Source organism: Dipteris shenzhenensis, chromosome 14, assembly GCF_047967505.1.
Source record: "Dipteris shenzhenensis isolate YYH24624 ecotype China chromosome 14, Dip_SZ_1.0, whole genome shotgun sequence".
Classification (NCBI taxonomy): domain Eukaryota; kingdom Viridiplantae; phylum Streptophyta; class Polypodiopsida; order Gleicheniales; family Dipteridaceae; genus Dipteris; species Dipteris shenzhenensis.
The window spans coordinates 24,004,248-24,030,936 of NC_141609.1; the positions used below are offsets into that span (position 1 = coordinate 24,004,248).

The 26,689-nt window shown below is 45.1% G+C and overlaps 1 protein-coding gene across 1 annotated transcript in view; it reads left to right on the top strand.

The window, feature by feature from the left end:
• Positions 1-26,689, top strand: part of LOC147894360 (5'-3' exonuclease family protein) — a 159,483-nt gene that overhangs the window by 63,710 nt on the left and 69,084 nt on the right. Inside the window, exons 4-5 of the mRNA XM_087384797.1 lie at positions 8,443-8,481; positions 23,487-23,505. Coding sequence (XP_087240923.1) covers positions 8,443-8,481; positions 23,487-23,505 — 58 coding nt within the window. The remainder of the gene's footprint in view (positions 1-8,442; positions 8,482-23,486; positions 23,506-26,689) is intronic.

Consider the following 26,689-nt stretch of genomic DNA (forward strand, 5'->3'; position numbering starts at 1 on the left):
TAGCCGATGCATCATCAATCGACTCTACCGATGCTATACACAGACACAGAAACTCTTTTCGGAGTCCTTCGAATTTCCATGGCTGAAATCAATGGTCCTCGAGGTAAATCCTTTTCACCTCGCAAAACATATTCTACCCCGTTCATCTTGAACTGGTAAATATGCTTTTTCCAATCAATGGCTGGATTTTTTCAAAAAATGCCAAGCCATGCCTAGGGCTATATCTGCGTGAGCAAGCCTGGTCAACTCAAAGTCCAGCTTCTCAACATATTCCTGAATTCGAAGTTCCAACTGGGTAACCCTCTGGTCCCATACTTCAGTTGAACTTCCGTCCGCCATCCTGACCGTATAAGCATAGTCAGACGGACTAGTTTTCAACTTGAGCCTCTTAATAAGCTTTGAGTTAATTACATCGTGTGTTGACGCTGAGTCAAACAATACAATCACATCATGATTGGCTACTTGCCCTTTCATTTTAATTAACTCGGGCTCATCGAAAACCGTATACCCCGTTGCTGCGGGCTTTGAAAGGATGTTATCGGGTGCACCGCTTACTAACTTAGTAATAGACACACTTAACAACATAGGTACTAACTTTTGAGAAGGTCCCACCAATTGCATCTGCATATGTTCCGCATTGGGACTCTCCTGCATTTCCGCATGCATTCAGATATTATCATATTGGCCGTGCGACGGTCCTTGTTTAGTGGACAATCTTTGCACTGATGTTGCTGAAGGCAGCCGAAGCACAATCCTTCTTTTCTAGCTTTTTCTTTTTGCTCAGGGTTCAACGAGGACTTTGACCAAGCCCGGGCTGCCATTGGAGTTACTTTTCTTTTCACCCCAATGGTGGTACTTGTCTTTGGTTGTCCCTCAACCGGCTTCACCTGCTTGGTTTGGCCTCTTGGCTGCGAGACACTTGCCTTTGAAGTTCATTTCCTCTGAAATCCCCCTTTTCTCGGGTACTCATGCTGAGTCCCTACCTGCACAAACCCACTAGGTCTGCCTCTGGCATCCTCATAGTTCAGGGCTACTGCAATAGATTCATCTAATGTAGTCACATATTTAGCCCGAACTTCCATTTTAATCCTGTCGATCAGTCCATAGATATAGTCTTTCAACTGAACCGACATAGGGAGAGGGTTTGTTATTTTCATAACACGTTCCCTGAACTTGTCAGTGTACTCAGCCACTGGCAAATTCCTCTGGCGAAGGCCTCTGTAAGCATCCCAAGCTCGGGACTCTTCGTCAGGTGGAAGAAAGTGTTTCTTAAATTCAGCCTTAAACCCTTCCCAGGTGGTAGGGGCAACCTAATCTTTCTGTTGCTTTATTCACCACCTATCCGCTGCCTCAATAAACAGGTGAGTGGTCTCGCGGATTTTCTTTACATCAGATCTGATTTCACAAATGGCGAAGGCTTCTTTCCACTTGTGTAACCAAACCTCGATCACATTAGAACTGCGCTCGGTCATCCGACCAGCGTACTTTTCCGGTCTATAATTGGCAATATTAGGTACCTTGACCTTTGCACGTTCCGACGAGTGTATACTAGGCTCTGGCTCTGCTGGAGCTTTGCCCTTTTCATTTCTAGATGGTCTAGCCGACAAGGCTTGCACCATCCCTCTAAGTTCATTTTGACCGGCGTTCACTTGAAGTTGCTGGTTCATGATCTGTTGTAAGGCATCTTCCAGCATAGAAATCCTACCCACCAGAGTAAGTGCTGTGTGGTGGGACACTTGTTGCGTAGATCGCGCTCTAGATTCTTCAGGATTTACCCTGGAATCTTGTCCCTCTGGCTTCATTCTTTCAAAAGTGAAAATAGAAAAAAAAAAAATTTCTTTCACTTCTTTCGGTACGCCAAAACTCCAAAAGTATATCACACTTCAAATTCCCCTTTGCTGTACAGGAATAATAGACTGCAAACTGAAAACTGAAAATTTGTATGGAAGTTCCACAAAGTCTTGAGAGGATACTCCCGATTTATTTCCCTGGTCCCTTCCGAGATTCCTACGTGAACCGCAAATGCAGTCGCCTATCTTCAGCGTCAGTGTAGACAGCAAAATCAGCATCCAACCACCAGTATGCAGCTCACAAACACCACATAGACATGCGAATTTCTGTCCAGCACTTTCTCCCAGCGCATAGGGTCACTTTTGGAGCTGTAAAGTTTGAAAAACAGCAGCAATTCAGCCACAGATGAAGTCGCCATTTATACGACTCCACAGCGTAATCCTGCGCTGAAGTCTTGCTTCTAGTCTCGTCGACCGAACCAGTACCCGACCAACTTCGTTGAGGCAATCAGCCACGTATCGCCGTCAAGCCAATCACGTAGCCATGACGGTGCCCGTGCGTCGCCCATCGCCATGCCTCATAACCACCTCTATTCGCAGGTCTTTCACCCAGCATCGCTTATCGCGTCGAAGGGCCTCCCCGTAACGTAAGTATCACGAGCCACCGTTCCCTGGCCCTAAGCTAATCGTAAACCAACGGGTGTCTGAAACTTTCCGTCACCTGCCTTCCGTCAGCTGTCTACGTGAACCCTACGCTCCTGCGATAGCTCGTCCCTTCCCGCGATATCATGGAGTCCTGAAGGTAACCACCCGTTATCCCTTTGTACGCAACTCGTTCATCCACGCTACCCAGATATTCTGCGCTTTGATACCAAATGATACAATCAAATACTAATCTCTGCCTTCTTCTTGTCGATTCACGGGCACAATTACAGGCGATGGCATCCATAATATCCTCCCAGCCTCTCTCATGGATTGCATGCACGCACAAGATACGTAATTCATTTTCTTTTCATGCCTATCCACAAGCCCACAACTCCCTAGATGGTTCCCTCCTGCCACATGTCATCATTTTAGACCTTTAGCTTGGTACACCGTTTACCCCTCTCTTGGGGCACAATTAAAATATTTGCCTCTTGGCATTCTTACACATTTAGGTGCACCTAGGCCTGAGCACTCAAAACCACCTAGTCGATGCCAATACACCCTCACCTAGGACCCTGGCAGTTACTTCCCTTGACCATTTTATTTACGCACATAAAATATTACAGAAGTCGGTCATCTAAGGGAAAATATCCACCGATCTTTCCGAGGTCATGCTATCTCGGCTAGAGCATAACATTCAGCAATGTACCTCCTATTTGCTCTAGCACTGTACTCTGCTTCTAAATGGAATGGACCTAGCCTAGGTAAATACTCCCTATTTTAAATTACTCATTCTCGCCCTACAGTTAGGAAAGGACTAGTCTAGGAGTGTCTAACTAGGCCAAGGCAAAACTTTAATTCATACAAGCCCCGTTCTATGCGGAAGGCCGTCTTGTGCTCATCTCCTTTCACCCTGATGTGATGGTAACCGAATCTCAAACCTATCTTTGTGAGAAACGGAGCACCCTTTGAGTTTATCCAAACACGTCATCTATCCTGGGGATTTGAAACCTATTCTTGATAGTGGCCGTGTTTAGATCCTTGTAATAAATGCACATGCAGTACAATCCATCTTTCTTCTTCACTAGAAGCATCGGGGAGGCAAAAGGAGAAGTGCTATGAGCGATAAAGTCCTTCTCAAGAAATTCTTGGACCGGTACTACCACTTCCTCCCACTCAACGTTAGAAAGATGGTACGGGGCTTTGTTTATGGGTTTATTGTCAGGCTCTACATCCCTCTTGGGAGGAAATCGAGATGGCATATTAGTGAATACATCAGCAAACTCCGAGAGCAACTGCTGCATAACACAATCCTCAACACGGGGAATGCTACCCCCTTGAAATACTGACACATTCAATGCATAGAGGGCATGCTCCTTCCTGAGCTCTCTGGCCAACTGCCTTGCTGAAATGACCTGCAATTTAGGAGTGGCAATGCCATGCAATCCTATAGTTCTAGCCTTGTGGACAAAGCTGAGTAATAGGGCATTTAAATCTATGCTGATTTTACACAAAGATTTTAACCGATCGCAGCCCAAGACAGCATCTATTGGGCCCATGTCCAGTGCCAAGAGATCCCCAGCTATTTCATAATCCTCAAAGAGCTTGATCCTTGTATCTTGGCAACAAAATTTACTGATCAAATGCTGTCCATCTACTCTCAGCCCATGATCAATCTCAGTAGCCATGAGTCCCACCTTTTGTAAGGTCTTAGAACTAATGAAACTATGGGTGCTACCGCTGTCCACAAGCATGTGAGCAGTCTTGCCATTAATTTGCCTTTTCAATCTGATAGTTTCATCACTACTAGCCCTGTGGCAATAAGGGCCAGAAGTGCAGTCTAGAGCAACATTGATGAGATCATTGTGTGTGTAGAGTAGCGGCAAAGCTCTGCTTGTAATATCTTGAGCCTAAAAGATGGCATGATGAATCCTAAAGGATGAGGATAACCAAAATCATCTCTAGAAAACATCCAATCATACTTGCAAAATCAGGATCTAGAGAGAGAAAGTCTAAATCTAGATAGAGAAATACTAAAAGCCTACACTTTTTGAGGTTCCCACACTTTGTGTAGAGACCTAAAAGGTCCCCCAAAAAGAGGAGGGACTCTTGTCCAAAAAATCTCCTACAAAAGAGGTCCTACCACGAAGGTACCTATGGATTATGTAGAGATCAACATATATTAATATATCTCAATGAAATGAAGCTCCCACTCTGTGGGGTTCAGTGTTCAAGCTCACTATTGTGTTCATGTGATTGATCTCCATTGCATTCATGCTCTCTTACACTATCGTGTTCTAGCATGCCCTTACCCTTGCTCTCCCTACCCTTGTACTCCGTCCTCTTCCTCTCTCCTTCTCCTCCTCGCTCCTCCTCTATCCCTCTTCCCTCCTCCTCCCTCCTCTCTCCTCCTCCCTTGTCCCTCCTCCTCAACCCTTACCCCTCGAAGTCGTGAAGGAGACACTAGCTCTCCACCCCTCAACCCTAGACTCCTCCTAAACCATACAACCCCCTTTGAACCTTGGATTGACTAATGGACAGGCCACCTTTCCGGCGCTGATGAACAAGATATTGCAGCCACTTCTTTTCAGATGCATGCTGGTTTTCTTTGATGATATACTCATTTACAACAAGGATAGGTAGGAGCACATTAAGATAGGGTGCTCCGTTTCTCACAAAGATAGGTTTGAGATTTGGTTACCATCACATCAGGGTGAAAGAAGGAGCTGAGCACAAGACGGCCTTCCGCACAGAACGGGGCTTGTATGAATTAAAGTTTTGCCTTTTGGATTGACTAATGCACATGCCACCTTTCAGGCGCTGATGAACAAGATATTGCAGCCACTTCTTTTCAGATGCATGCTGGTTTTCTTTGATGATATACTTATTTACAGCAAGGATAGGTAAGCTTGTAAAGCAAGTGCTAGAAATTTCGAGGATGCATCAGCTTTATGTAGAAATTTTGAGGATGCATCAGCTTTATGCAAAAGTCAGCAAATGCACTTTCATGGCAGAGGAGGTTGAATACCTGGGGCATATTGTGAGTAGACATGGCATTTGGGGGGATCCCGCAAAGGTGAAATGCATCAAAGATTGGCCATAGCCACAAAACCCCACCCAATTGAGAGGATTTTCAGGGCTTGCTTCCTTCTATAGGTGCTTTATTCACAAATTTTCCAAGAGGGCAGCTCCTCTTACTGACCTCTTGAAGAAGGATGCTTTTTGGTGGTCAAAGGAAGCACAACGCAGCTTTGAAGACCTGAAATTTGCTCTCACTCATGCATCTGTCTTCGTATGCTCTGATTTTTCACGTCCTTTCATTGTGGAGGGAGGTGCCAGGGATTGGGTGCTGTTCTGAGGCAGGAACACGGGGTAATAGCCTTTGAAAGTAGGAAGTTTGATGCCAAAGAACTCAATTACCATGTTTATATATGATTAGGAGATGTTGGCTATCTTGCATGCTTTCAAGAAGTGGCACCACTATCTGTACGGGAGTAAAATTAAGGTGAAAACAGATCATAGGACACTCAGATTCTTCCTCACCCAGCCAAATTTGTCATATAAGCAAAAGAGGTGGTTGGCTATAGTCCAATCCTATGATTTTGACATTTAGTACAGAAAAGGGAAGGAAAATGTGGTTGCAAACACCTTGTCCAAGATGTGGGCTTGCAATTGGTCTGCTATCTCTACCATATATCAGAAGTGGATTCATGGCATTCAGGAAGAATATGTGCAGAATTCTAAGGTAGCTCCCATATTTTCAGATTTGCAGAAGCCTTCTTGTCAGGGTAATCCAGAATTCAAATTACATAATGGGCTGTTGTGGTGCTAGGACAAGATTTGTTTAGTGCCAGACTCAAAATATAGAGAGTTGGTTTTGCAAGAAATGCACTCCTCCCCCATGTCTGGACATGCACGTGTCATTAAAACATATGAAAGAATCAAGTAGAGCTTTACTTGGGAAGGCATGTGGTGGGATGTGATTAAATACATGGCTGAAGAATGCTTGCCTTTCCAACATCATAAAGTGTACAGCAAATTACCTACAGGTCTCTTGCAGCGATTAGCCATTCCAGAGGGTAAATGGACGCAGATAGCAATGGATTTCATCACATGATTGCCTTCTACTGAGAGGGGATGGGATGGCATCTATGTTGTGGTGGATAGAATGACAAAACATGCGCATTTCATACCCACTAAGACCCGGTATTCAACATCATAGGTTGCTTGGCAATTCATTGAGCATGTCTTCAAGCATCATGGTTTCCCTCAACAAATTGTCAGTGAGATAGAGATGCAAAATTTATGGGCTACTTTTGGAAGGAGTTATTTACAGCAGTGGGTACGTTACTCACACCTAGCACTGCATACTATCCTGAGACTGATGGACAGTCGGAAAGGGTGAACAAATGGGTGGAGGAATATTTGAGGCACTTTTGTCATGATACTCAGAAGTCTTGGGATAAATGGTTGGCACTTGCTGAATTTTACTACAACAGTACCAAGCATCTCTCCATTAGCATGAGCCCGTTTGATGCAATGTATGGATGCAAGGTCGGGATGCCTTCTTCAATTGCTGACATGGCTGTGAAAGATCAGCAAGCAGGGAATGACTTGGAGCGGATGGATGCCCTTCTGTAGTTGGCTAAAACAAATATGCAAGATGCCCAAGCCAAGCAGAAGAATTATGCGGACAAACGCAGGAGATATCTGTCTTTCAAAGAGGGAGATTATGTGCATTTGCGTCTCCATAGAACCGTTATGCCTCATTGAAAGATAATACCAACACGAAGCTTACTCATAGGTATTACGGACCTTACATGATCATCCGCAAGGTTGGAGAGGTAATATATCAGTTGGAGCTACCCAGTACCCCCAAGATCCACGATATTTTCCATGTGTCCTTGCTGAAACCACATGTGGGACAACATGTCCATATTCTTCTTGAGTTGTCACCTATGGATGAGGAGGGTGACATCCTCTATGTTCTGGAGCGCAATATGGGTTTCATAGACCATGTACTCAGAAACAAGGTCTATACAAAGTCTCTTATCAAGTGGCGGGACTCTCTGAGGATGAGAATTCATGGCAGCCATAAAGCATTGTCGAGGACCCACCCCCATCTCTTACCGGGATGATTAGTAGTTGTTGTTTGCTGCACCTTTTGGACAGCCATCCTGTGAAATTTTGAGGGCAAAATTCTATGGGAAGGGATGGCTGTAATGAAGGGGGAAAAGGGGCCAATTTAGAGGACCTTTTAGAGGCCTCTTAGGTGGGTAATGTGGAGGGACTATATAAGTCCCCATCCACCCCTTATTGTACACTTTTGATTTGACATCTAATCCTATCTACTACCACGTCCTTCCTCCTATGTGCTCCCTACACTCTCTCTCCCAATCTCTCTCTCTGTCTCTCTTCCTCTCACCCCTTTTCTCTCTCTTCCTCTCCCTCTACCCCTTTCCCTCCTATCTCTCTCTCTCTCTCCTCCTTCCTCTCCCCTATCCTCTTTCCCTTTTATGCCATCGCAGGCCCTTCACCAAATTCTTCCCTGCCCCATTCATTACACTTGTCGGGTGCAAAGCCACAGCTAGGAGACTACAATTGACCATGCATATTAATTCTTTATCACGGGTTTTATGCCGCCTGGCAGCCTTGTACACCATTGGAGCCTCTCTTTGTCGAGACCCTCTTATTTATTCTTAGTACCAGGTGGACTTGATTCCTCATACATCTAAAGGACCACCACAGTCATGCCACACCGCAGTTTCCATCATCTCCATGGGATCAGTCACTTTGTACTAGTGTTGTGTCTTTATTTTGTATGTCTTGGGTCAGCTGCTTGCTTAGACTTATAGACCCTTCGGTCTTTCCAAGGACTTTAATAATCGTTCTTTCTTTCTTTCTCATCTCGATTAATGTGAAATTTAGAAGCGATTTTGTGGATTCCAAATCTAAAGATCCTGCTGAGAAAGCTTTGACATTTTAATGTGATTTTGCGTGGTGGCAGGTTCTAAGAGTCCTTGACTTGAACCCATCACATATAGCGGTACTCTCTCTCTCTCTCTCTCTCTCTCTCTCTCTCTCTCTCGTGTCTGCTTTTTTCATGTCAGATTAAACACAAAGTTAAAGGATCTGCATGTCCAGTTTTCTAGATGTTTTATGAATGTTTCATCATAATCTAGTGTGATACATTATTACTGATTTTATCTATATTTCTGTTCATACTCCAAGTCAAAATTCCAGCTGACCATTTATTTGATCATAATTATATAGTTCTTCATTTGTTAAATTATGGTCAAAGAGTTAATTTTCCATTGGTCAAAGATACTTAACTCCGGTTAAGTAAGCCTAACCGCGGTTAAGGGAGACGGTTGACTATGGTTAATCAGAACAATTTAGAGCTGACTTCGGTCAGAGAGTGTTATCTTCGGCCAACAAGACTTGGCTTTAGCCAAGGAGGGTTGACTTCGGATCCCAACTCCGGTCAGAGAGTTTTGGCTTTAATTAAGGTGCCTTGACCCTCGGTCAAAGCACCTTAATTATGGTAAAGAGGGTTGACCTTGTTCAACCAGACTATTTCTATGCTGTGTGTCACGGGGACGTGAATTTTTAATTTTCAAGAATTTACGGTGACTGTCCTGGCCTCAAACTGATTAAATTTGTAAAGGACACTTCGCCAAGGCAAAAGGACCTGAGGGTTAGAGAGGGCTAAAAATCCATTGACTTGTAAGACAAGCAAAGGCAGCTATTCCTGGCTCAGGTGGATTGGGGGCTAAGCCAAGGATGGTTCAGCTTTCTCTCATATCAGAATCTCGTTTTTCTTGCTTCCCAGCTTTCCACACAGCTACCAGGAGCCAGTTTGTCAGATTTGCCATCACCCAAGAGCCCTTCCAGGTCCAAGATAGCAAAATTGCACTTCCCAGAGGATGCTAGAGGAATTCGCAGTTCATCAGGACCTTCTCCGGTAGCAGATTTGTGAAATCGCAATTTGCATGGGAACCTTTTGGACAGGCAGTGGTGATTGCACATTTTTCTAGGTTCTTCTTCACTTCCAGACAAGGCGATTCATCATTTTGCGTGTTCCCAGGGCTTATCGAGAAAATTCGCAATCTGTAGGAGCTGCCAAGGCTGTTCAAACATTGTGCAATTTGTCAAAGAGGCCTTTGGTCAATCGTTTTCCAGTTTCGCACTGTCTTGGCTGTTTGAGTGATCTCTAGCAAGTTGCCTTTAGGTTTTCTCATCTGCCTGGCTATCCAGGTGCTTCCAGGGTTGGAAAATTTCTCCAAGAGCTCTCCAAGCTTGGCGATGTTCCTCCAGTTGGTTTCCAGGGTTGACTTTGCTGATTTTCATCTACCTGGGTGCTAGAGATCTTGCCAGGGAATTTTGTTTTCCCATGCTTGCTGAATTTTCCAGGGGTTCCCGAGCTTTCCGATCGGTTGATTGCTTTTCGGGAGCTTTCCTACTTCCTCAGAACCTTCAGATCCTTTTGCTTTGCACAGCTGGCCTTTCTATTTGCCAGGAACAGCTTGGTGTGGTTGTTTTGTTGGCCTCTGTCTTGCTAGGACTCCCTTGACGGGTATTCAGAGCTACCAAGACAGATTGGGCTTATTTCTCTCCTTCCAAGACTCTCCTAGTGGGTATCAAAGCTGCCAAGTTAGAACCCTCAGCCAGATTCGGAAGAAGGGATGCCATGGAATGTTGCACTGAATTGGGATGCCTTTTCTGTGATTGCAGAGGAGGACGGAAGGCTGTAGGCCATCTCCTGGTGTTTCTAGTGATGCCCTATAGGCCATGGTTTGTGCCTTGTAGGCATAAATATAGGCACTTGTAGTGTTAGTGCCTTTTAGGCCACATAGGACACTTAGTCCTATGTGACACCTAGGACACTTAGTCCTAGGTCTAGGTACATGTACCTCCTCCTTTTTCATTATCCAAGTTTGACGTGACGGCAGAGACTTGTGCGACGCTTTGCTACTTGCACTCTCTCTCTCTCTCTCAATTGATCCTACAGTGGTATCAGAGCTGAGGTCTACACTTGTCTTCCAGCTCTCCTCAGCCTCCCGAGTCCTCCATTGCTCATTGGGAGTCTGCTCCTCTGCTGGTCATCACTGCTTCAGCCTGTTCGCCATACAGACTCAATACGGATCACGTACATATCCCAAGTCTTTCCGCCCAGCTGCGTCCCTAGCTGTTTTGCCCGTCGCATCACCTTCCGTACCTGCGCCTATACAAAGTACTTGCGTCGTACTTGCATTGTACAACAGTGCTTGCAAAGCAACTGTTTAGTACAGTCGTACCTACACACTGTACTTGTTTCGTACATGTATACTTGCATAAGTACACAGTTTCGTACAATAGTGCGTGCAGACGTACAGGTCTCCCTACAGATTTTAGTACAGGTGTACTTGCATCGTACTTGCTCCGTACAGGTTCATCTACTCCGTACTTGTTTCGTACGTTCTTTCGTACGGTCTCACGTGCACATCAGACGTCAGCAACTTGTACCTACATTCCGTACACACGTGACTGCGGATCAGCTGTCCGTACAGCTCGTACTTGCTCCGGGAGTTCCGTACAGGTTTCGCATGTGCGAAGTTATTTACAATTTGGGGGCTTTTGCAGAACATTGGCAAATTTGGGGCTTCCAGTTCTTTTCACCTTCTTTGGTTGCAATTTCTTGCAAGAACATTGGGGCTTTGGAGTTTGGTCTGTTCGATCCATCATTTTGGTGAATGTAGTCTCTTGTTTGTTTGCAGTACATTGGGTCAGATTGCAGGACATTGAGTCAGATTTGCATACATTGGGTCACATTTGCAAAAATGTCAGCAAAATTTGGGGCTTTTCTGCATTTGCCCTCTTTTTGGCCTATTTACCCTCAATAAAACCCTCAATAAATTTGGGGCTTTTGCCAGATTTGCTGTTTTTGCAGTGAACATTGCCTGCCACAGTCACATTTGGGTCAGATCTGCATTTGCCCTTTGATTTGGGTTGGAAATTTGTAGACATTTGCTGTCATTTTTGGACAGCCAGCTTTTTGCAGTGATAGCCTTGAGGCTTTTGGGTTTTCAGGTCTCTTTTAGGGTATCACATTTGCTATGGCTGGGAACAATCAAGATTTATTTGGAGTTCTTCGTGAAGATGATAAGTTGGATGGCACCAACTATCTGATGTGGTCTTATCTCATGAAACATATTCTTGTTGCAAAGCATTTGTGGAATATTGTTTCTAGGGTTGATCTGAGGCCAACCAATACTACAGTGGTTGCCTCTACTGTTGGTCCCTCTGCAGGGGGTACTTCTCCTGATGCCTCATCTTCTAGCACTCTTGCTACTACTCTTCCAACTCAGGAACAGACAAGATGGGATGCAAGAGATGCAAATGCACATTCATGTATTGCTTTATCATGCAAGAGAATCATTATTCCACACATCCGGTCTTGCAGGACAGCAAAGGATGCTTGGGATAAATTGGCTTCTCTCTATCAGATTCGCAATGAGGCACGTGTTGCATATTTAAGAAGGCAATTCAGCATGAATGAAGGTGACTCTATGGATGCATACCTAACAAAGGTCAAGGACCTCATGGAACAACTTGCCAACATTGATGAGGTGGTGCCAAATTCACAGCTTTTCAGTACCACATTGAATGGACTACCAGATACGTATCAAGGGTTTGCTACAACCCTTCGATTAGTGGCCATGGGTTCCTCAACAGAATCCTGTTTCTGAAAGGAAAAGCAGGTCCACAATGGAGATGGCCAGATGCATGCTTAAGGCCAAGTCTTTGCCCAATAAATTTTGGCTTGATGCAGTGATGTGTGCCAACTATGTGCTGAATAGATCACCTACACAGACATTGAAGACTATTACACCTTATGAAGCATGGAAAGGCAGGAAGCCTTCACTTTCACACATGAAAGTTTTTGGGTCTCTTGCATATGTTCATGTACCATCTCAGCTGAGACATAAGCTTGATGACAAGGCAATCAAATGCATATTTATTGGTTACAGCCAGGAGAGCAGAGGGTATCAGTCATGCCAACCAAATACTGGGAAGATTATTGTCAGTAGAGATGTAATCTTTGCTGAACATTCAGCTTCTCCTCTTGTGGACTGCAAAGCTAAGCCAGATGTTGACATGTTTGATGCCTTTGAATCTTGGTTATCTCTGCCTTCCTCAGAAGAGGACTTTGATCAGCAACATGAGCCTCCTGCAGGCCCTCATAATCAGCCACTACCCATGCTGATTTGCAGGTTTCTCTTCCAGCACAAAATGATCCCACTATTCATGATGCAGTCATTGAAGAAAGAGCTGTCAATAGACAGCAAAGGCAAGTTCTCAGATGGCTTCTTGATACATTGAGGGACAGCAAACAAGATCAGCCTTTTGCTGCCCGGACAAGAACAGGGAATAGACAGCATGGTCACTTTCTTGAGTTTGCACTCCTTGCTACAGCTTGCAATGAAGAGCCTCTGTGCCATAAAGATGCTTTTGACAGCAAAGAGTGGATGGATGCAATGAGAGCTGAGTTACATTCCATTGCGAAAAATGACACATGGGAATTAGTAGATCTCCCTCCCGGCAAGCATGCCATTGGAACGCGGTGGGTCTACAAATTAGAAAGGAAATCTGATGGCAGCATAGATCGATACAAAGCCCGTCTTGTTGCAAAAGGGTATGCCCAACAACAAGGCATTGACTTTGAGGAGACATTTGCTCCCACATCCAGGATTACTACCATTAGATGTGTCATTGCCATTGCAGCCCATCATCATTGGCAAGTGCACCAACATGACATCAAGGTTGTTTTTCTTCATGGGGATCTGCAGGAAGAAGTATATGTCACACAACCTCCTGGCTTTGAGGTTGTTAATTCTGAAAGTAAGGTATGCCGGCTTAGAAAAGCCCTTTATGGTTTGAAGAGGCACCCAGGGCATGGTATGCCAAAATTCATGCACACTTACTATCCCTTGGTTTCAGAATAGCCCCACAGAACCCACTCTTTATGCGTGGATGATATGCTCATCACGGGCCTAGATACTCAGCAAATTGCAGCTTTCAAGGCTGATTTGCAGCAGGTTTTTGAAATGTCAGACATGGGACAGCTCCACTATTATTTGGGCATTCAGTTTGCTCATGTTGAGGGGGGTATCATGATGTGTCAGTCCAAGTATATTGGACAGCTCCTTGATCGTTTTCAGTTTGAGGATTGCAAGCCAATCTCTACTCTAGTGGACCTTGGCTTCAAATTCTCAGCTCATGATGGGAGCCCACCATGTGATATCACTCTTTATCAATAGGCTGTTGGATGCCTTATTTTTGTATGTCACACCAGAGCTGACTTACAGTATGCAGTATCTCAGCTCAGTAGATTCATGCACATGCCCAGTTCACAGCATTGGCAGGCAGTGAATAGAGTCTTCAGATATCTCAGAGGCACTCATGATTTAGCCCTCTTCGATGGTGATCAGGGCTCACTTACCATGCATGCTTCGACGGATAGTAACTGGGCAGGATGTTCCGACACCAGAGTGTCACATACTGGTAATTGTTTTTTGCTTGGCAATTCATGTATCTCTTGGCTCAGCAAGAAGCAACCAACAGTTGCCACATCTAGTTGTGAGGCTGAGTACAAGGCAGCTTTCACCGCTACAGTAGAGTGTGTTTGGCTTCGACAGTTACTTATAGATCTTGGTATTCGCCAGACATCCTTCACTATTGTCTACACTGATAGCCAGAGTGCTTAGGCCATTGCGCGTAACCCAGTGTTTCATGCGCGTACCAAGCATATTGAAGTTCATTATCATTATGTTCGGGAGCGGTTGTTAGCAGGAGACATAGAGTTGTCCTGTCTTCCCACAGATGACAAAATAGCATATATGTTTACAAAGGCACTTCCTCGTCCCAAGTTCGAAGTCTTCCGACATGCTTTACACTTGGTTCCCTTTGTTACATGATCTGACATCCCTTGTACATTCATAGGTGGTGGCTATATCCTTTTGGATGAACGTGTGTCACCATGACCAGAAAATACCAGGTATTCTGAGATGTTTCTAGAATACTTCAGCCCATCCCATGGAGGGGGGTTTGTAGGCCATCTCCTGGTGGTTCTAGTGATGCCCTATAGGCCATGGTATGTGCCTTGTAGGCATAAATATAGGTACTTGTAGTGTTAGTGCCTTTTAGGCCACATAGGACACTTAGTCCTATGTGACACCTAGGACACTTAGTCCTAGGTCTAGATACTTGTACCTTGTACTCCTTTTTCATTATCCAAGTTTGACGTGACGGCAGAGACTTGTACGACGCTTTGCTACCTGCACTCTCTCTCTCTCTCTCAATCGATCCTACAAAGGCCACCTAACCAGGTTGGGTAAACCTGACCAGCCTGGTTGGGTTGAGCCGATTAGAGTTGACCCCTACCGACCAGCAGGTCGGTAAGTCGGCCTGTGCAAGCCAAGGGGGGCTCCCCCTAAAATAGGGCCTCCTTGCCCTCTTATTTGTACATCACATGTGAGGCTTTCCTCAACAGTAATCAGCAAAGTTTTTCCCAGACTCTTGTGTCAATTTCCATCTTTCTCCACTCAAGTTTTCTTGCTGGTCCAGTTCGATGTTGTGGTCTAGTTCTCTGCTGGCATTTCCGCTGCATTTTCACATGGTATCAAAGCAGCAGTCCTCTAAAAGCTTGGACTAGGTGAGAGTTTGAGACCTGGATAGTTTGGAGGTTGCTGCTGTCGGAGATCACTGTTTGTAGGCGTTTTGAGCTGAGGCGTGGACATTTCTGGGATATCGTTGCCGCCCATATCTCACCCACCCTCACTGCATCGCGCATGGGTGAAACCATCGCCCGTGTCTTGATCATGTGATGATTGTGCATGTAACATCAGAGCACTAAGCTTTTGGGGCTGACGCAGTTTGTTGCTAGAAGGCGTGGACTGTTCAGGTGCAAAGGAGCGCTTGAAGAAGGCGAGGCTGGTTTGGGGTAGAAGGTGATTGTGTTGCAAGGCATGGACAGCAAGGAATTGTTGAGAAGGTGTTGCACGCAGCAAGCATCAGAGCAGCCCCTTCTCCCTTCCCACATTCTCTTCAAACCTCCTCTCTTCTTTCCCCAGCCTCCTATCTCTTATTCCTTCCCACCCCTCCTGGGTCAAGATCCCCATTCTGCCCGCCTTTCATGTTGGCTGTCAGTAGGATCGCAACAATTACGGTGTTTGGAGATTGACGGTGGAGTCCATTCTTCTGTCTTATGGCCTGGCCAACTTCATCCTTGTGGGAGTTACCAAGCCAGATCTGCTTGCAGAGAACCTTGGCATCCTTGAGCAGAAGGATGCAGAGACAATGGCCCAGCTTTGGGATCGAGTAAACGCTCGTGCTTGTTCCTTTGTTATTTTCAATTGTACTCCTTAGGTTATCAACTACATCAAGCACATGATACTGGGAGCATTTGGCATCTCTCTACAACAGAGCCTCCCCCATGAAGCGAGTCCCCCTCAAAGTGGAGATGAGAGTCTTGAACCCCACCAAGTCTGCCACATCATATCCACAAACTGTAGGGGCTTCAACAAGAGGTACGCTAGGCAAGCAATGAGATCTCTTCAGAGGTGTAACAAAGGGGGTTAATTAGTAGCTTTTAAGTTGCCTTTGTATTTTGCACAAGAACTCTAGGCTGCTTGAATAATGCCACCTGGCCATCTGTGGGCACCAAAGATGTAAAACAGCTTGCCCTAATCCTATAAAAGGCATGGCTCTCTCATTTATTCTCAGCTTCTAATGAATCAACTGATACTCTGCCAAATTGGACACAGGAGCTCTAGCTCTTGCTGAATCTAATAAGGAATTAACCTCTTTCATGTCCCTTTGCAGCCCCTCACAGGTTCCTATGTAAGTCCAGCCCTTGACTTACTCACTCTCCCTCATTTCTAGAGATACTTCTCTGTCCTTTCCACGGTGTACTTCCTGCACACTCAAGCAATGCAATTCCTATTCTTACATGATGTAATCCTATCCTATTTTCTGTTCTAAGATAATCATAACAGTTCTAGACATGCTAAGACTCTCCTTTCAAGCTAAGTTAGCTGGAGTTCTCCCTAGTTAGGAGCAGTCTTGTTTCAATTAATTTGAAATTGTTTGGGTCCCATGCTTCAAGTGTTCTAGGATGCAACTAATGAATTCAAGATGAATAGTCAAAGGATGGATCAGAGATTGCAGAATTTATCTTCAACCATGAATAGAGGGTTTGACCAACTCAAAAGGAGCCAAATCCAGAAGGGAAAGAGGCCCGTGGATGTTGTAGCAAACCTTGACTCTGATGATGATCTAGTGGAAGATGAGCCAGTGGGGTTTATTTCCTCTACCAGAAAGTCCTATCACTCAAATGGTTTGGCAGCTCACAAGGTTAAGGATTCTCCCAATGCTGATATTCCTAGAGGTAACAGTCCTGATGCTTAGGGTTTATATCAGAAATTCATTAAATATAAAGGCTTACCAACAGACCTTAGAGTAGTGTTGATTTTTGAACAATATATCCAAACTGTGAAGTCATTTGAGCCTTAAGGGGCCCTGCATGCGGAGAAGATGTAAGGGATAAGATCAGCCTATCCAAATTTAAAGGAGATTCATGTACTCCCCGTGAGTTGGGGGCTTAGTAAGACGGATGATTACTTCCTACTGTATCCAAGAGGGGATCAAAGCAACATTGGGTTTGCTGTCCTACACCTTTAGGACTTTGCACACTCTTGGTGGAGGCATCTTCAAAGAGAAGGTACAATCATTGACACATGGGATGAATCCAAAGCAAATATTGTTTCACCACTTGTAGGGACCAATATATTTGTCAGTGGTATGACTTATCCCAGCAGGAAAGAGTAAAAGATTATATCAAGCAATTCTGGAAGTTATCCCTATTTACTCATGGGATTGATGAAAAGGGCAAAATGATCAATTTCTTCACCCTAGCTTAGCCTCTGATGTTTCGCCCAGACTCCAGAGGCCCAACTATTGGAAGGAGGCCATGCAGCTTGCTGAACATTATGAGCCTAAGTATAGCTGGAAGAAAAAGGGCATTGGTATTGGGCATTTTGGCAATAAGTCCCCGAGTAAGGTTAGCACCACCTTGGACCAGAAATCAGTGATATCTTTTTCACTTCCCTCTATCCTTAGGTATCCTACAGTGTATGGCAGCAACATGGGGCATACAAAGGCATATAAGGCTGTTGATGCAAAGCCGTTATTTAGTCCTACTTTAAAGGATGATCTAGGTGATAAGAAAGACAAGATGGTGAAGCAACTATCTCAAGCAATCATTGATGATAGGAAAAGAAGAATTTGTGCTATCTTTGTGGAGAGAAATGGACCTTGGAATTGTGTGAATGATAGCCAAGATGATGATGTGGCCAATCATGGATCCAAAAAAAGAGTCTTCCTTCCCATTCGACCCAGGTGGTGGTGTCTCCTTTGGAAGTACCATGACTGGTGGTGATTGTCAGCCCAAGTACCAAGGAGATCCAAACATTGGAATGTTGAAGTTGTGGATGATTACGTGGATGAGGCCAGGGATTCAGAAGGAAATGCTTCTGTTGAGGATGATGAAGTGTATTGGGACACCCAAAGACAATGGGCTGGAAGTGGAGGATAGGGACATGCAGGAGCTACTTCAGTAGTTCTCGGATGTGTTTGATGATCTGCCCCACTGTCTTCCTCCTAAGAGGGAAATTGACCTTTCTATTGTGCTGGAACTAGGATCCAAATGTAAGGAAGGTTTTGGAGGTGTTAAGGGCACATCAATTGTTTGCCTAGGCAAGCAAGTGCCCAAGAGACTCCGCGGATCTTTAGAAACCCAGTATAGCTGCTTATGCTTGGGCACTGATGACGACATAAGTGTTGCTTTGCTTGCTAAGTATGTCTTCCTTTTGTTTTTCATAAAAGTTTTTGTTTACCTCTTTTTTCTTCTCTTTCATTTTCTCTTTTATTTTCTTTGTAGATTTTTGATATTTAGAACAACAAAAATTCTAAATTTGTATGATTGGACTTATTCTAGTCTTACAAAGGTATATGTTTGCCTAGGCAAGCAAGTGCACATTCATGGTAGAGGAAGTGGAATATTTCGGTCCTATAGTCAGCAGCAAGGGAATAAGACTAGATGCCAAGAAGTTGGAATAGTCAGCAGCAAGGGAATAAGACCAGACCCCAAGAAGTTGAAGTGTGTTAGGGATTGGCCTAGACCCACTAATACTACACAGCTGAGAGGATTCCTTGGACTTTACAGGAGGTTCATTGAACACTTTGCAGAAATTACTGCACCTCTCACGGGTCAACTAAAGAAAGAGGCCTTCTTTTGGACAGCCATTGCAGAAAAAAGTGTCCAAGAGCTAAGGATGCCCTAACATCAGCACCCATTCTTGTATGCCATGATTTTTCCCAGCCTTTTACTATTGAAGCTGATACTAGTGGTCGTGGCATTTGAGTTGTTCTTAAGCAGGGTCTTGGAGTTGTAGCCTATGAGAGTCGTAAATTGGATGATAAGGAGTCCAAGTATCACATTTATGACCAAGAGATGCTTGTTATCTGGTATGCCATTAAGAAATGGCATCACTACATTTATGGCAGCCATTTCAAGGTTCATACTGACCACAAAACTTTCAGATACTTATTATCTCAGCCCTAACTATCTCCTAAGCAGAGAAGGTGGTTATATATGGTGCAGAACTATGATTTTGACATTGAATACAAGGTGGGGAAGGAGAATGTGGTTGCTGATTCACTCTCAAGGATGTGGGCATGCACTCTATCATCTATTACTAAGATGTACAAGGATTGGATCCATGGAATTCAGGAGGAGTACCTCTCAGACCCTAAAGCTGCTGCTATATTTCAGGCTTTGCACAACCCTGATTGTCCAGACCACCAAACTTTAGTTTGCACAATGGATTATTGTGGTACAATGGCAGAATATTTCTGGTTGAGGACTCCACTTATAAGCTGTTGGTCCTATGGGAACTACACACATCTCCTATGGCCGGTCATATTGGGCTGTTTAAGACATATGAAAAGGTCAAGCAAAGCTTTTATAGGAAGGAGATTTGGAGGGATCTATGCTTATGTGCGAGGTAGTAAGCCATGTCAACAGAACAGGGAGTTAAACTTAAGCCCTGCTGGCCTACTCCAGCCATTACCTACCCTTGAAGGAAAGTGGACCCACGTATCTATGGACTTTATTACTCGTCCGCCAGTAACTTCTAAGGGCTGGAACTGCATATTTGTGGTGGTTGATAGAATGACTAAGGCAGCCCATTTCATTCCCACCCAATACTTTGCCTCTATGATTGCTCAACAGTTCATTGAAAAATGTGTTCAAGCTGCATGGTTTGCCCCAAGAAGGTGTCACTGTGATGCCAAGTTTATGGGCCACATTTGGCAGGAGCTTTACATCAGATCATCCACAGACTGATAGGCAATCTGAGAGAGTTAATAGGTGGCTGGAATGGGACAAGTGGCTTCATTTAGCTGAGTTTTGCTACAATGCCATTCTATTGGGTGAGCCCCTTTGAGGCTATGTTTGGTTGCCAAGCCCATGTACCATCCATCATTATTGACAAGGCCCTTACCAACCAGCAAGCTAAAGATGATCTGGCCCACATGACTGCCCTGTTGCAGCAGTGCAAGGAAAACATGATGAGGGCTCAAGCCAGAATGCTAATCAACACATGAGGAATGTCCATTTTGAGGAGGCTGATTTTGTATTTCTACGACTCCACAAATCACGATATGCATCTTTGAAGGTGAATACTTATGTCAAGCTTGCTCACAGGTATTATGGACCCTACAAGGTGATGAGGCAAGTTGGTGAAGTGGCCTATCAATTGGAGCTTCCACCTCCTACCAGAATTTATAATGTTTTCCATGTTTCTCAACTCAAGAAAAACTTAGGTCCTACAGAGCAAGTGTTAGAGGAACATCTAATGGATGAGGCTGGATTCATTGAATATATTCATAAAAGGATCATTGGTTTCAGAGATCATGTGCTCATAAACAAGTCATACATGGAGTACTACACCAAGTGGAGAGGCCTCCTTGATGATGAAAATTCATGGCAGCCTATATCCATTGTTGAGCAGTACCCCTATCTCCTCAGCTGATGCAAACGTTCAGAAGTTTGGGTACGAATGATGTTGCATCAAGCTGATTTACTTTTACTACTTTTCCCAAGACTCTTCAAAATTTGGGGACAAATTTTCTTTAGGAGGGGTGGACTGTAACAAGGGGGGCTAGTTAGTAGCTTTTAAGTTGGCTTTGTCTTTTGTACTAAGAACTCTAGGCTGCTTGGATAATGCCACGTGGCAATCTGTGGGCACCATCCCATAAATAAAGACAGGTCATTACTGTGGCTATGATATCTTCTATGCTGGGGAGCACTCTTTCTCAGGTGTAGTCTTTTTGATTAAGTACTACAAGCCTGACACTTCTAGATCTCTGAGCCCGCGTGCTCCACCTCGAGCATATGTAGACTCTCTGTCTAGATCCCTCCCACCTTGCTGTCCAGAAGCCAGTCTAGGTGGGCAGCACCTTAAGCTCAGTCTGTAGCCCTATGTCAGCCTCCTTCTCCTCCTGTGTGTAGGTCCAAGGGTGGGCCTGTGGCTGCTGCTGTCTGCTTCCCAACTGCTGCTTCAAGTGATGCTGAATGAGGGCTGGATGCCCTCCTTTTATAGGGCACAAGGCCTGCCCCAAAAACCGACCAGCAGCCTGAATCTGGCCAACCCAATCAGGCCGACCAGGCTGCTATAAAACCGCCCTAAAAGGGCTCACTTAACCAGGGCCCCTGGCCCACAAAACTAGGGCTTTGGCCCTCACTTCAAGGGCTGACGCCCTCTTATATATGCAGGGTCCACAGCCCCCTTTTGCCCTGCCATTTCTAGGCATGGTAGGCTGGCTGGAACCAGCCCTACCAGCCGTACATCTGGCTGACCAACCTGCTGATAACCCCTGCCATGTTGCACTTCTGCCAGCCCCTTCTTCAGTGCCGTACAGCTCCGTACATCCTGCTGAGTCATCGCGCCTTTATTGGGGATCTGTTGCAGGCCGTACGCCTGCCATGAAGCTTTGTCTTGCCAGGCAAGATCTAGGGCTACATGCCCCTGCCACCTTTCCTGCACAAGGTCTTCTTTGTGCTGTCCATGTAGCAGCCTAATCATTCCTTGGTCTACCTCCCCCTTGCTCTCCTCATTTGGGGGCTCACAGATGGGGAGGTGACCATTCCAACAGTTGTCCCATTTATCATCTCAATTTGCTACCTACGTTTGTATCTCTTTGTTTTCGTACACACACACACACGCGCGCGTGCGTGCACGCATGCGCACACACAAAATTACGAGTGGGAGGTTGAACACTCACGTGGGAAGAGATTGTACCCAGGATGCTTGCTCAGGAGGAACATTTCTAAAACCCTCCATAGGGAGGAGGTGCGAGCCTTTGGCTGCCCCGCAAAACAAAGGACGGAACAAAGGCACTGGTAAGTGGAACTCTTCTTCATCCACATTCTCAAAAAAAAGGTGGATGCGGAGAAAGAGGTCTTGAAGGCAGAATGTACATGCAACCGGTGGCCAGAATAGTCAATACTGGAGGAAGTGCCCGCAAAGAAATTATGGCAAGGGTACTGGTTCCTTAGCTGCAGCCATCACGTCTACCTTTGTTCATTTGCAGCTCATGGATTCTTCTTCTTCTTTAGGAGGAGAGGTGGTTGCCCTCAAAGTTGGTGAGACAAGGAACTGGATCCTTGATGTGATGTCTCTAGGCACATGACTCCATTCCCGATAGAGTTCCAAGACCTTTGGTTGGAGTCCGGCGATGTGGTCATCGGTGACAGTTCCATATTACCAATTCGTGGAGAGGGTGTTAGAAAATGAAACCCCTACAGAGAGTATCCCGTAGCGGAAGACTAATAGATGCGCCCAAGAATTACACGCAAAAGTGTTTCACTATGGAATCAAGCTTCGTCAATACTTGTGTAATTCACAACCATTCATGTCTATGCAGGCCAACAAATAGACTGTGGTCTCGTCTTGAGAATCCTGTTGGCCGATTGTGAGTATAAGGCGGATACCCATGAAATCCACGTCATTGAAGCCTAGTCTCCTCATGGTTCCCTCCAGGAAACTTCAGTGAATTGTGTCATATGCCTTCTCAAAATCGAGAAGTAGAACGGCAATGTCCTGCTGGCTCGCTTATGCCCATCATGTAGCCTCCCAAAAAGCAAACATGTTGTCCCAAGATGCAGCAATTCTGGATTAGACGTGACTGAATGGCTTGGATGATGTAAGGAAACAAGGGTCTAAGGCGCAGTGTTAAAGCCTTAGCCAGGATCTTGTAGGCAGTCACAAGAACTGTAATGGTCTCCAGCTCCTAAGAACTGCCTCGAACCCTCTTTTGGAATGAGATTAATGAGATCTGTACACAAGGGCTCTCCTAAATATCCAGGCTGAAGAGCCTCTGAGAAAGGAGACAGAGGTGAGCTCTGACATGATCTCCCACATGTTCCTGAAAAGTATTGGAGACAAGCATCCTCCGCCTCTTCTTTTATTTGGAACTAGCAATTTCGGTAGGCAACCACTATGCACCTCGACCACAGACCCGTGATGAGAATCAAGCCTCAGAAAAAGAGGAGGCTTTTGAGGCATACATGTTTGATGCCATGTTGAAACACCTATTGGAGAAGATGGTCCACAATGTGACTATAGCATGTGAGTTTGCAAGTGCATTTCTTGTTCACACAGTTTGAAAAAATGCTTAGCATGCTGCTGCTTGAAGTTGCCCAACATCCATGAGTTTAATGGCTACTTGCAACATGTCTTATCAGTGTTTTCTAGTTAAGGAGTGGATGATTCTGCATGATAGATATTTTTGTATAAGGGATGATTATCTGAAAACTTATGATGTTTCTGGATTTTCACATAACAGTTGCAATTTCTGCTGCTGCTTCTTAAATCATTGATTGTGTTATTTGGCTTGCTACTGTTCTTCTTGGTGTAGGATCTCATGATGATGTTTGGTATTTTTCAGGTTGTATTTGATCATGAAGGTCAGTAAAAACATTCAAACAGTAGTCCTTAATACCTTGTGAGTTTGTATGGTCAAATGTTTTTTGGTACATATGTACGATCTCTCCTATTGTTTTTAATAGCTCAAGGAATGCAGGTGGGAAAGAAGTGGCTTTAAAGAGCATTGGATTCTTTTTTATATAAAAAATAGGAGAAGTGCGTGAGTGGTTTTAAAGCGCATATTGCACCTGCACAAAATTTCTGCATCTTTACAATCAAGAACAAAATCGAGGTTATATTGCCAATTTCTACTCTCTATATGGACTTAGTTCAATGCATTGAAGTGTTAGAGAACCGGATAATATGGTTATTCTCATCTCGCGGGATCAACTCAAGAGGTGCATCCATGTTGTACTGAAAGGCGGGAAGCCTATCCATCTGGATACCGTGCCTGGCAAGCCATGTAGATATGCTTGCATACCATGTGTTTGCCCCGCTCTCTGCGAGTCGTTTGGATGACTCTAGGGCCAACCTCGGAAGTCTCCAATGGGGTAAGTCCCATACTCTGTGGATGAAAGTCACTGTTTGAAAGACGGCATCAACTTGGAGGTGTCATGGCAAACTCTGCCTGTACCATCTCATGTGGAACTGAGGGATTACATCGGATCATCGTGGATCCCATTGTCACTTGTAGCTGCTCGAAGCTCCTCCAATCTGTCCTCGGAAGATCGCACCCCCAGAAAGGTGTTGCATACATGACAGTTGGCCGCACTAGTGTGTCGAAAAGCCAGCCCTTCATTGGTGGATTCTGGAAGTGCACGTGGAAACACTGCCACTCTAGTCTAGCCAAAGCACTACGCCCTCGTGTGAGTCGTGCCTGGGCTGCATGTTTCATTGTGAAGATGGGTCCTATGAAGACTGCTCCCAAATATGTGTATGAGTGCACCATCTCCACTGGTTCGCCATGATAGGTGAAAGTGAGTCGGTTAGTCACTGCTCGTGAGGTGTTGAAGATCATAACCTTAGTTTTCCCAAGGTTGACCGTCAGATCTCTCTCTCTGCAAAACACCTCTAAAGCCTCCAGATCTCTCTGTAGTCCCTCTGCTGAAGAGGATATAAGGACTATATCATCAGCATATAACAATATCTGTATGAGGAGATCCCCTAGTAATGAGCCCTCGCCACCTAGGCGATCTATGAAAGATGTGATCTCATCAACGTAGAGTACAAAAAGAGTCGGTGGCAGAGGGCAGCCCTGCTTCACCCCAATGGTGCTCTCGATCCAATCTGATAGGCTGCCTGGGGCACGGACCTTGCTTTTGACTGACTCATATAAGCTCATCACACCCCAAATCAGCATCTCTGGGATCTACATCTCGTGTAGTCTCCTGATCATGCAGGATCGTGAAACAGTGTCAAAGGCCTTGAGAGAGAGAGAGAGAGAGAGAGAGAGAGAGAGAGAGTGAAGAAAGAAAGAAAGAAAGTTTATTAAAGTCTTCGGAAGACCGATGGGTCTATGAGACTATGAAAAAACTGATACAATAAGCTAGAAGGGTGGAGCTACATCATCACCCATGCTAAATGCTAAGTTCTAACTAGTCATAACATCATCAATACTACATAGTCATGGCATCACCACCATCATCATCATATCAAAGCAAATCCAATGTCAGGTCTGGTTCAATACAATAAAACCTGGGGGCCCCAAAAAGGAGGGAGGTCTCGAATCGCTGGTCTCATCGTGAAGATCGGGTTAGAGAAAACAACACCTAAGTAGGTATACGAGGAGACAATCTCAACTGGCTGTCCATCAAAATTAAACTGCTCCTTGTGCGTGGCTGCTCGCCTTGGTTTTGTCAAGGTTGACATTCAAATCGTGCAACTCACAAAAGGCATGCTATGCGTCCAAGTGTCTATGGAGGTCCTCAGGGGAGGAGGACATCCGTACCACATCATTTGCATATAGGAGGATCTGAACCAAGGTACTGGTGAGAGAGCAACCATCCCCCCTTAAATGTCCTCATAGAGGTCTCGAGCTCGTCTATGTAGAGACCAGACAAGGTTGGTGATAGCAAGGAACCTTGTTTGACCCCAATGGTGCTCATAATCTCATCTGTCCATCCACCACCTATCCGAAATTGGCTTGAGACTCTCTCATAGAGTGCCATAGCAGCCCATATGATCTCCTGGTCATACCCCATCTCTTGTAGGCGCCTAATGAGGCGAGCCCATGGGATCGTGTCAAAGGCTTTGCGAAAGTCCACAAAGCAGCAATATACCTTCTGCTTTCGTGATCTAGCATGCTCTATGATGCTCTGGAGTGTAAGCACATGATCCATTGGTCACATGGTCCCGTCGAAATCCTACCTGCCCCTCTGCTCTGAGTCCCTACATCTCTGCGAACTGGCTAACCTCTGTGTCAAGTACTGATGCATAAATCTTGGACATGACATGTCCAATCATAATGGTCCTGTAGTTTCCTGGGTTCATGGGATCCCTTGCCTTGTGAATAGGAGTGATAGTGTAAGGGTCCAGGCGCGTGGGAAGCTAAGGCAAACTACATCATTGAAAAGTTTAGCTAGGACCGGAGCTAGGATATCAATCCCATATGCAACAAATTCAGTGCAGAGCCCTTCGTGATCTTTTGCTCTACCATTGTGAAGTTTCAGTGCCGCGTCCTTGACGCCACCTCTAGTGAACAGAAAACAGGTGGTGGGGCAGGGTGAGTGAGAGATCGGGTGGGCTGGTGTGGGACATCATAAAGGTTGTGTGCATATGTGTGTCAAGTTCGGGTATCGGGAAGAGGTGAGGGTGATTTTCGCTCAAGGAACTTGTGCCAAAAACCCTTCGAGTTGTTACTAAATAGTGTATTCAGTAACTCTTCCTCATTTCGACAGATAAATGACTGCTTCTTCCGATGTACTAGACGACGGTACTCGTGTATCATGTCTGGACTGTTCGAAAGTTTATGTTTGGCTTCGAATCGGAGTTGTCGGCGAAGGGCCTTACACTCCGCATCGTACCAACTATTGCAAGGCACAGATCCAAGAGGCAGAGGTCTAGTGGAGCGGGTAGTGTAGGGAAAAGTGTGTAAGGCAGAGCGGCTAATCAAGGCAGCACGGTCCCCTAAGAGGGGTATGTGATCGATGTATGTGAGTAGTGTGTAAATCGTGTTAAGTAGTGTGTTTGTGAAGCTTTTGTTAGAGCACCAAAGTGGTCTTATAT